We start from the raw sequence: 12,646 nt of genomic DNA, 5'->3' as shown, positions 1-12,646 counted from the left end.
CACACATCCCTGTCTCAGCTCCACTCTCACCGGAAACCAATCACTCACTTCATTTCCTATCCTAACACATGCTTTACTACCTTTGTAGAAACTTTTCACTGCTTGCAACAACCTTCCACCAACTCCATATAACCTCATCACATTCCACATTGCTTCCCTATCAACTCATACGCTTTCTCCAGATCCATAAACGCAATATACACCTCCTTACCTTCTGCTAAATATTTCTCACATATCTGCCTAACTGTAAAAATCTGATTCATACAACCCCTACCTCTTCTAAAACCACCCTGTATTTCCAAGATTGCATTCTCTGTTTTATCCTTGATCCTATTAATCAATACTCTACCATACACTTTTCCAACTACGCTTAACAAACTAATACCTCTTGAATTACAACAGTCATGCACATCTCCCTTACCCTTATATAGTGGTACAATACATGCACAAACCCAATCTACTGGTACCATTGACATCACAAAACACATATTAAACAATCTCACCAACCATTCAAGTACAGTCACACCCCCCTCCTTCAACATCTCAGCTCTCACACCATCCATACCAGATGCTTTTCCTACTCTCGTTTCATCTAGTGCTCTCCTCACTTCATCTATTGTAATCTCTCTCTCATTCTCATCTCCCATCACTGGCACCTCAACACCTGCAACAGCAATTATATCTGCCTCCCTATTATCCTCAACATTCAGTAAACTTTCAAAATATTCCGCCCATCATTTCCTTGCCTCCTCTCCTTTTAACAACCTTCCATTTCCATCTTTCACTGTCTCTTCCATTCTTGAGCCAGCCTTCCGCACTCTCTTCACTTCCTTCCAAAACTTCTTCTTATTCTCTTCATATGAATGACCTAATCTCTGACCCCACATCAGGTCAGCTGCCCTCTTTGCCTCACGTACCTTGCGCTTTACTTCCACATTTTTCTCTTTATATTTTTCATACTTCTCTATACTATTACTCTGCAGCCATTCTTCAAAAGCCCTCTTTTTCTCTTCCACTTTTACCTTCACTCCTTCATTCCACCATTCACTGCCCTTCCTCATGCTGCCTCCAACAAATTTCTTTCCACACACATCACTTGCAATCCCAACAAAATTTTCTTTTACTAACTTCCACTCCTCCTCTAAATTGCCAGTTTCTCTTACTTTCACTTTGTCATATATCATTTTCAACCTTTCCTGATATTTACTTTTTACCTCCGGTTTTATTAGCTCTTCAACCCTCACTACCTCCCTTTTACATCCACCTACTCTATTCCCCCATTCTTTTGCTACGACTAATTTTCCTTCCACCAAAAAATGATCAGACATACCGTTAGCCATACCCCTAAACACGTGCACGTCTTTCAATCTTCCAAACATTCTTTTAGTTATCAACACATAATCCATTAATGCCCTTTCTACTACTCTTCCATTTACCACTCTTACCCATGTATACTTATTTTTATCTTTCTTTTTGATAAAACTATTACTTATCACCATCTCTTGCTCAACACACATATCTACCAGTCTCTCACCACTCTCATTTTCACCTGGTACGCCATACTTCCCAATGACACCTTCTACCTCTCTAGCGCCCACTCTAGCATTTAAGTCACCCATGACAACTACATAATTCCTTCTACCCAGTCCTTCTACACACCTAGTTAATTCATTCCAGAACTCATTCCGCTCTTCTTCACTTTTCTCACTACCTGGCCCATATGCACTGACAAATGCCCAACATTCCCTACCCAACCTAACCCTTACCCACATTAACCTAGATGATATCGCCTTCCATTCCACTACTTTACCTGTCATCCATTCACTCAGCAATAAAGCCACACCCTCTCTCGCTCTTCCCCTTTCAATCCCAGACACTCTACCAGACATTTCACCAAACATCACTTCACCCTTTCGTTTTATCTTCGTCTCACACAAGGCTAATACATCCATCCTTCTATTCCTAAACATACTTCCAATTTCACATCTTTTACTCTCTATCGTACTACATCCACGCACATTCAAACACCCCAAAACTAGAGTGCGGGGAGCAGTCACTCTCCCCCCAGCTCCATCTCTTTGTCGATGTCTCACAGGATGTAGATACAGGAGAGGAGGTTCCTAGCCCCCTCGTCCCGTCCCTTTTAGTCGCCTCTTACAACACGCAGGGATAACATTGGCACTATTCTAGTTTTTATGCCCCCGCGGCCACATGACTTGATTATAATATATATTGGCAATAAATGAAAATTGCGACTCGTTGAATATTGCTCACCCAAGAAAAAGACTCGACTCTTTATCCTGTGTTTGATAAGACCAAAAATCACATCTCTAATCTAAATGCATAGAGTGCTCTTGAAGGATTTATTTTTAAATGAAATTAGATAAGAACAAGATTAAGTTGAAGAATTATTCTTTAATGAGAGTAGATATTAAGATCAAGACTGATTTGAAGAAGTTGCGTAACGGATTATGGAGACATAAAAGGAATATATGTAAATGAAGGCCAAAAGAAATGTAAATGGTGGTTGAAGGGTTACTGAGAATGTTCTATAGTACACAGTAACTAACCCCCTCTTCCATGCTAAATGATGTAAATGTTTTTATTATTCCACACCCTCTGGGAAGTGCAGCACAAATCAATTGAGAAGGCTGTATGTATGGAGTATGGAAGATCATTTTAAATTTTCTTTATTTTAACACATTGAATGGTTTCTTTAACTGTTTATAATGTTATATCACTTTTTATGAATAGGAAAGAAGGTCAGTAAAGCAGCCAAACGTCGTCAGAAGAAAGCTGATGCCAATAGAGCGCGTGAGGCCCTAATACGCGAGGAGAAGGATAACAACCGATTTTGTGCTCGTAATGTTGAGGCTGCGAAGTTGAAGGCATTGCTTAAGGCTAGAAAGCTCAAAATGTTTGAAATTCAGCCTGATGGAGATTGGTAATGTTAATGCATTTTTTATTCAGTCATTTATTTAGAAGTTTTACTGAATGCTTAAAATGTAAATTTCCATTTGTTTGCATACTTTTTAGATCTCTTTGTAAATATGATAGTCTCGTTCAACTTTTTCTCCCTCCCTTTACAAATATAGTGTATTCATTTTGTAAGTTTTGCCAATAATGTTTAAGTTTTGGTAGGTTCAGTAATAAGTTTTATAAGGTTTTTCATAGACGGTTTGTTTGATAGCTTTACTCTATTCTTTTGTTTGAAAAAGTTATTATAATTGTCATTTTATTATTGTGCAAGGTAAGGTACAGTACTAGGTTTCAGTATTGTCTCTTCTACCTACAAAATTTAATTTTAATAAAGTAGTGTGCCTGCTCCAATGAGTAGTGATATGAATATTGAATATTGCAAGGACTGCAGATCTTTTTCTAATCTTTCCGTTCATTTCAAGATTGATGAAAGTTAAGTTTTACTGATGCACCTTAAATATTTGCTGCTCAAAACACTATTCTTCTTCTTCATATGTAGGTACCTCTTATTGTATGACTTGTACAATTGCAATGTAAATAGTATTGCCTAGTATCCTTAAAGCCCCCAGCTTCATTTTACTTTGCTTCTTAATTCTTTTCCATTTTATTTGGTTCTGTTTTTATTCAGTTTTTACCATGCTCAATGTTTTATGTCACATAAGTATAAATCTTCTGGATGAACCATACCAGAGTTTAGACATTTGACCCAGTGGTCATATTAACCCATTAAGGACGAGAATTATCTATTGGTTTTAAAAACACCATATTTACAGAAAATACTTTATTTTGGTCTACTATCAACATAAAATCATCACCATAAAAAAATTCCTTTCCTAAGTATGATTTATTTGATGGCAGCTTTTGCTGCCACTAGGCACTTGAATGAACAAAATCTTTCTATTCTAGACATAACATGTAGTTTTTTTTAACAAACATAAGTATTTTAAGCATCCCTTTATCATACTTTGTAATTATCATTACTAATCATGCCTTTTATGAAAAGAGCTGCAAATTCTATCTGAATTATAGTACATAAAAAATTCAATCATATAGCATATCTTACTGCCACTAGCCACTTTGAATGCGCAAAATCTTTGTTTTTGACATACAATATAATTTTACATTAAACCTAAGTATTTCAAACATAACTTCATTATCTCTAATAATTATCATCACTAATCTTGCTTGTTACAATAAAAACTCGAAATTCTTACTGATTCATAATATAAAAGAAAAAAAATACTTGAACATATTGCATGAGTTGCATATCCACACTATTCTATTTTTCTTGTACGAAGGTTATCCCTATATAGCTTCAAATGATTTCAGTCTGTTGTTCATTATGCACTACTGAGGTATTTTATGATAGGGCAACATGCATTCTGGATGAAGAGGTACAGAACACATATTGCAAATGTATTTTGCGCGTCGAGAACATTCGCGGCATTTTGAGTGACGCTGGTCTCCTTCCTTGGTCCAGTGCTGCTCACCATTGTACAGCACAGAATCCATTGCAATTCCAGAATACAGTCTCTTAGGTCCAGGAGATGTACGAGGAGCACCATATTGCTTCATTATGGCAATTACAAAATGCCAGATGAAGTCTATCAATGGGATTATATTTCCCAGTTTGCGATAAACCATCCATGAATTGATAACTTGAGCATTGATGCTCCAAGCAAATATTTGTCAGCACCATTTTTTTGAACGAATTCGAGTTATATAGGCCGATACTTGTTGATCAAATATATCAACACCACCCATCTGTTAATTATACACCTGAATGGAATTGGGCATATCAACCTCAATATGCTTTTTCTCAAGTTTGCTCCATCGCCCTGTTTTTTGTACTTGAAGCACTCTTACTTTGAAGCCACAGCAGCTACCTTCCATTTTACTACTGATGTGTTACCAGTAAGTGCCTCTTCCATGTACCCACGATATTTTTTTCTTCTCCTTTTCCTTCTTTTCCATTAGTGGGGCACCATGAAGACGATCCTCTCTTAGTGTGCCAGTACCTCCTATTCCTCGATTTGCTAAATTTTCCAGCAATGGTTATGAGGTGAAGAGATTCTCAAACACTGCATGCTGGCCAGCCTGTAAATTGATCTCATTAGACATCTCTAATACGACATTTGGACCTTAGCCCAGTCCTATATCAGGGATTTTAGTGTCAGACTTGCAATAGGGCTCACAATAAAGAAGAGATCCGTCTGAAGTACATGCAGCCCAATCTTTGAAACCGAATCTTACTGGTTTCTCTCTTATAAGCTGCTTAGCCCGGTGTTTTCCATAATAAGGGATCATAATTTCATCTATGCTATGGAATTATTGCTGAAGCTGAAGATTGCTGACATTATTGACGTCCTGGAAAAGTGGACTTACCTGAAAATTTAGAATGCCTAATAAAGATAAGGTTTTATTGGTCAATATATTTCAGTTCTTCAGTATATCATACAAAACAGGAGAAATAAATCGACAAACATTATCTATGTGATAAATCATCAAAACCCTAATCTGAGAATATAGTATAAAAAGAAACATAACTTTTACCTTGTAAAATCGGTCGTCGGTCATTTTCATATTGCCAGCAAAATGAAGACTTCTAAGAATTTTATTAAATGTATCTCTCCTAATGCTTTCAGAAACCCAGTAATTGAATACATCAGGAGTTTCAGAACAGTACAATCTTCGGTAGGGAAGTTTGTTGTAGCCAGAAAGTATACGAATAGAAAGAAAAATCTTCACATTTTGCGGTGTGATGTGGTCTTTAGAGAGCGACTTTTGTTCTCCATATGTTGTGCTCTGATGATAAAGTTCTTCAATCCATTGTTAAGTCCAGAAAAGATTTATGCAGTCGACATGGTTATTTACTTTTTCTTTCAATTTGTCAATTGCAACGTCTCTGGCGAGAATCTTTCTGGGCAAATGACCAAGATTGCATGCAACTTCATCATCTGAAGCATCCGAGTCTTGGTCAATGTCTGCATCCGGATCCTCAAAGGGAGGGGGGGGGGGGGGGAAGATTTACAGAAACATCTGCTTCTTTATTGTCATGTTTATCCAGAAGGTCGTAGATTCCATTCAAAGTAAGTGTGCAGAGAAGATATACATATATATATATATATATATATATATATATATATATATATATATATATATATATATATATATATATATATATATATATATATAGATATATATATATATATATATATATATATATATATATATATATATATATATATATATATATATATATATATATATATATACATATATGTATATATATAAATAAATAGATAAATATATATATATATATATATATATATATATATATACATACAAATATATATATATGTATATATATATATATATATATATATATATATATATATAAATAAATAAATAGATAAATATATATATATATATATATATATATAAATAAATAAATAGATAAATATATATATATATATATATATATATATATATATATATATATATATATATAGATAGATAGATAGATATATATATAATATATATATATATATATATATATATATATATATATATATATATATATATATATATATATATATATATATATATATATATATGTGTGTGTGTGTGTGTATATATATATATATATTCATATATATGTATATGTATATATATATATATATATATATATATATATATATATATATATATATATATATATGTGTGTGTGTGTGTGTGTGCGTGTGTGTTTACCTGCGTATAGACCTATATGTCGACATTCACATAGATGTACTATCATTTTTGTTGGAACACTAATATTACGTTTGCAAGATAAAACATCCGTAAGGATGAAAAATTGCATCAGTTTTTCTTATAAAACTCCAGTGGAGCTGAGTAGCAAACAAAGAATTGGGTTCATTCAACGTTAATTTCTTCTCTCAGTCATGAAACTACGAACTGAATATACTCTAATAAGATTTTGACCACTATTTGAAAAATAAATGAACTCTATATAAGAAAACGGAAAAAAATGATTACGTTATAGCCTAGCGGCAGCAAAAGCTGCCATTAAAAATGCTTTTCTCAGTGATGGCCTTGAAAAAAAATGCAGAGATATTTTATGGATAACACAAAAAAAAGAAACCTCTAGATCACAGAAACACAGCAATAATGTTTTGAAATCATTGTAAATTTCATATAGAAAATACCTTTCTTTACAACTAAATGTAGTCCTCTTTTCACCCATCTTAACTTATTCACAATCTAACCTCAACTGACAGCATTAGGTGAGTTGGAGGGTAATGTGGCCCGGTCAGCAGCAAGAATGAACTTGTTTCAATATGCTCACAATGTAAGATAAGGCTGTAAGACATACAGACAATTCTGGACACTTCATAATATAGTGGCAGCTTTTGCTGCCGCTAGGCTGTAATGGGTTAATCAAAGGCATGACAATGTTACTGTATTGTACCGAATGAGAATGGCTCTTAGACATTTCATGTGTGCTTACCTTTCCAAGCTCAGACATAAGTTGTCTTTTGTAACCTGATCTTGCAGAAATTATTCATAAGAGGGAAGATAACTATAGACATGTATGTAATGAGCCCTCTGCAAAGTAGCTTTTTCATGTTCAATAAATTCTTTCACTCCTATATATTTTACTGTTTTGTAGTGGTTTATTGCTTATATTTGACCTTGGAGAGTGATGTTTTGAACTTTAGGTATGATCATGTATAGTTAGTTCTTGGTGTACAGATATGTTTACTTGTATAGATTTACCTTCTTGTTTCACATTTTACAAGATATTGTACTATCTTATCTTTGATTGTCTTTTATTACATCAAATCTTATCAACATCACAACAACACTATTATAATAGGATTTTTTTTTTTTTTACAGTATGTATGCAGCTATAGCTCATCAAATGACAGATGTAACAGTCTCATGGCTAAGAAGTAAAGCAAGCCAGTATTTGCGTCTTCATAGTGATGACTTTGGGCCTTTCATCACGAATCCAGACACTGGAGAACAATTAACCCCGGAAGAATTTGAGGAATATTGTGATCAGACCGAAAACACTCCTGCATGGGGAGGGCAGCCAGAGGTAAAGATTATTCTATCCAGTGTAAATTAGTATAGCTTAAAGTCTGCTCATGAAGGTGAGAGGTAAGAGAGAAGACATTGACCTTGATACTGACCATAGACACTTGATCATCACCCATGCCCCCTCCATCAAGTTAGGATCCGGGAGGGCCATGCAAGGGCTGAAGATGACCCAGCAGGTAGACCTATGGGCTCCACAAAATCCCCCATCCCTTGCTTACAAGGATGGTGAGGTTGCAGACACCATTACAAAGTATCGAGCTTGAACGGGTTTCCATCTGATATATTGCCAGGCAGAGACATTTTCAATAGGCTACCACAACCTCTTTCTGTCTTGTAGTTTACCAGTAACTGCTTTCTAAATGGTGCATTGATGTTTTCTTGAAAATTCGTTTTTAATCCTGGTTGTTGTTAAATAGGATATTTTGAGAATTTGGAGATTGAGCAAGAATAAACAAGGTGAGAAGAAAGTAGTGGGTGGTATTGTATTCATGAATATATTTACCTCCGCCAACGAAGTTAGAAGGATGTTATGTTTTATCCCCTATTTATTGGGGGTTATTTGTGAACGGCTTCGTGGCCATAATTTTAATTGAAGAGTAACGAAACTTGCAGGGATAAACTTTTACGTAAAAAGCTGAAAATTATTAAATTTATAGGTCAAGGTCAAAGGTTAAGGTCACAGTCAAGCAAACTGTCTAATTTACGTAATCAGCCATGAGTTTGGACATTGTTGTCATAGAGACTTCAACCTTGGTTCATTTTTGAATGTATGAAAACCCACAACAATTGATATAGGTTACATTCAAAGGTCAAGGTCAAGCAAAAGGTCGAGAAATAAGCTGCTGCGGCGGAAATCTGCACTTAACTCAGTGCCCTTCTAGTTTATGTAGTTTTGAATTGTTTAATACAGGTATACCTCACATTACGTCGGTAATTGGGGCCAAGAGAGGCGACTTAAATTGAAAAACAATGTAAGTTGAATTTACTTGTTTCGAATTTACTTGTCACCAGGCCAAACCACAAATAACCATTCCCAGTTCTATATTTTATTTATAAATGCAATTTTAATAATATATGGTTAATAAGAATCTATTGAAACTTAGAAACAAATAGATTTTAATTTCTAATGTAGTACTGAAAAAGTAATGTAATTTTACGAATAAATGTGCATTCATTATTGTAAATGTAGATGTTTACAATTTAGCACAGTGCATCGCCGGCTGTTTACTTGTGAATGTGGTTTTCTCTAAGATAGTATAAAATATAAAGATTTTGTAAGGTTAAATAACAATTGTTCCGTAACCGAAATACAAACCATGCTATTTACATTGGGTTTACCTTTTAGCGTAGCTGAAATGGCGAGCAATTAGAATTTAACGAGGGTGTATTACCCCCGCGCTAGTTAGCGGGGGGGTAGGGGAGTGGTAGCTAGCTACGCCTCCCCCCCTCACACACCGATGAATTGCTTCACTTTCACTTTTGGCTCGGACATGGACAGACGTCTCTGTCTTTTCTTTGTCCTCGCTTGGCAGCCATTGTTTGTTTTGTCTTTACTTAATCACTTACTTTTCTTTTACTCAATATATATTTAAATATTTTCTCATGTTTATGTATATATTTGAGTATAGAAATAAGTAAGTTTCCTTTTCAGAGTTTGTGCTTGTGTGTGTAGTGTACGATATCTCCGTGGAGCCCTCGGCAGTTAGGCCACCTTGGTGTAATTTCATGGGTCGCGATCGAGTTTGACTTAGGTCTTTCTCTCTCTCTCTCTTGAGGTCGTTCACCTTTTTTCTACGTTACTTACTACTCCTTTGTAGCTTCCTTCCCGTGTGGAGAGGTTGCTACGCCGTACGTTTTGTCTCAATTAGTTTATGAATCTAATTGTATTTGTTGATTCTTCAGCTTTGTAGAACGATTCCTTTCGGGGTTTTCATTCTTTCTTTAGTGTTCATTCATTTTTAAATTACATAATTACATAGTTACATAATTATAATTGTTATAATTCTGTGTTGGTTACAGCTCTCCTTCCGTGAGTGTAAGTGGTTGGGAGGGCACATGCCTGTTGTGTAATTCTTGTGTTCCTTTCCCTTGGGATTCCTCTTCGGAGCCTTCCCGGGGGAATGAATGTTAACTAATGATTTTGTTTTATTTTTTTACAGTTACCGATCTAGTTCGTTTCTGTAATGTGACAACAGAGTGAGCTGTCTTGTTGAGGCCTGGGGTTTTGGCTGTTGCTGCCTCCCCTATGGATCTTAGTCAGGGGCGTGTCTCCTTCTTCTGGAAGTACTCCCGTGACGATTGACAGCTCTCCAGTTCATTTTAGAAGGAAGTTTTCCTGTCCAGGCTTGAGTTTTTCCCCCTTTGGGTGGTTCTTCTCTTGCCTTTTTTTCGTGCGACTATGCTCTTGGTGTTGAGCGGTCGCACCTGCAGTTACGCTCAAGGGGCTGGGCAACTGCAGGAGCCCCTCTTCGGAGGATTGCTCCTTTTAGGTCACTGGCTGACCCGTCTCTTCTACGAAGTGTTTCTCTTTCGTTCGCAAGAGAGTACTCATAGAGACTCCTCTTCGGAGGACTCTTCTGCTGTTTTTGCTGTTGGTCTCCTTCGCCGTAAGGCTCACCGTCCGCTACATCGTAAGGGCCTCCCTTCTCCCTATAAGGGTGCTAAGAGGGGCTTTTTTGAATCCCCGTATGCAGCCTACAACTCCTTCTTCTTGATCTTCGCCTCTGGTGCAGATGGCCAGCAGTCTGACCTCGTCTTCCGACGGGCAACGGTCTTCCCGACGGACAACGGTCTTCTGACGGACATCGGTCTCCCGATGGACATCGGTCTCCCGACGGACAACGATCCCTTCGGGGCCAAGGGTTGCCTCCCATGGGATTTCTTCCCTTGCCTGTCAGGGTTCCCCTGCGCGCCCTTCTGCTGTGTTCTCTCCTGCTCAGTGTTAGCGCACAGGCGCCCTCCTGCTCTCCTGCTCAGTGTTAGCGCACAGGCACTCTCCTGCTCATCAACGCTTTCCTGCTCATCAGTGCTTTCCTGATCGCTAGGGCTCTCCTGTTCGCCAGCGCTCTCCTGTTCGCCAGCGCTCTCCTGTTCGCCAGCGCTCTCCTGTTCGTCAGCACTCTCATGGTGATCATCTCTGCTGATCCTGTTGGTTCCTGTTATGCGCCCTGTGCGCCCCCGTTCTCCCTCGCGATGTAGAACTTCGGTTCAGGTCTTGGACAAGGACTCTTCTTCTACGCACAGGCTTCCACGCGTTACCTTTTGCTCGCCAGCGATCACCAGCTCGCCAGCCACCATAGACGCGTCAACGTTCACCTGCTCGTCAGCGATCTCCTACGCGTTAACGATCGCCTTCGATCTGCCACGCATGTCAGTTCCCCTGGACACTATCTGTAGCGATTTAGCGCTCGCCTGCTGTGGACCACGATCTCCTGTAGCTGAGTCTTGCCGTAGATCTTCCTCCTGCTCGCCAGCGCTCACCTTTACTTCTGTCCTTCTGTGCGCCAGCTTTCTTCAATCGCCAGGGCACATCTGCGTGCCCTTTTCTGCCACGCACCAATGGGCGCCAACGGTTTTCTCACTGTCTAGGATCGCCTGATTAACAGCTTGCTTCAGCGCTCACCTTCCTGATGCACCTGCGCGCCTTCTGTTAGCGCGATACGCGCTGACCATCACTAGTCTCTCTCGCGTTGGCAATCGCCTACGCGCCCGCGCGATTCTTCACCCACGCGCTAGCGTTTTGTTAACGCACCACCGCTCGGCAACGCTCCGTCGCTTGCCGACGCGCCATCGGTTGCCGACGCTACATCACTTGCCGACGCGCCATCGCTTGCCTACGGGCTATCGCTCGCCAGAACGCGCCATCGCTTGCCAGAACGCGCCATCGCTCGTCAACGCGCCATCGCTCGTCAACGCGCCATCGCCCGTCAACGCGCCATCGCCCGCCTACGTGTCATCGGTCTCCCGACCGCCTGCGCTCACCCGTGCGCCCACGTGCCTGCGCGTCCACACGTCCACGTGCCTGCACGTCCACACGCCCACGTACCTGCACGCCTACGCTCATGCGCGACCGCGCACATGCTCTCCAATGTTTGCCCGCGGGCGAACCAACGGTATTCCATCGCGCGGACGGACTGTGTTCCGTCGCGCGGACCGACGGTGCTCCGTCGCGCGGACCGACGGTGTTCCGTCGGGCGGACCGACGGTGTTCCGTCGGGCGGACCGACGGTGTACCGTCGGGCGAACCGAAGGTGTTGCATCGCGCGAACCTACGGTGTTTCATCGCGCGAACGTCGGCTTAATTCTTGCAGTATCCATTGCTCGCCTACGGGTTATCGCTCGCCGACCACCAGCTCTCGCCCTTCCTACCACGCTCGCCTTCCTTCTGCGCTCCTTCGCGCACCTTCGTTTGCGAGACCTCCCTGAAGATTCTTCCTGCTCTTGCATGTGCCATGCTCTGCGTTTACGGGGTGAGGCCGTGTTCTGGAAATACGCTCCAGAAGACTCGCCAGGCTGGCCATGCTGCGAAACCCCAACGGGAAACGTGGTCGCTATCGCCCTG

General features: G+C 39.6%; 1 protein-coding gene across 1 annotated transcript in view; it reads left to right on the top strand.

Moving 5' to 3' along the window:
• The window catches only part of LOC137620785 (deubiquitinase OTUD6B-like), a 152,735-nt gene that overhangs the window by 71,863 nt on the left and 68,226 nt on the right, over positions 1 to 12,646 (top strand). Inside the window, exons 5-6 of the mRNA XM_068351215.1 lie at positions 2,755 to 2,944; positions 7,879 to 8,083. Coding sequence (XP_068207316.1) covers positions 2,755 to 2,944; positions 7,879 to 8,083 — 395 coding nt within the window. The remainder of the gene's footprint in view (positions 1 to 2,754; positions 2,945 to 7,878; positions 8,084 to 12,646) is intronic.

The sequence above is a fragment of the Palaemon carinicauda genome, chromosome 27 (genome assembly GCF_036898095.1).
Source record: "Palaemon carinicauda isolate YSFRI2023 chromosome 27, ASM3689809v2, whole genome shotgun sequence".
Classification (NCBI taxonomy): Eukaryota; Metazoa; Arthropoda; class Malacostraca; order Decapoda; family Palaemonidae; genus Palaemon; species Palaemon carinicauda.
Note: the sequence above shows the minus strand (reverse complement) of the source record. Positions and strands in the feature narration are given on the sequence as shown.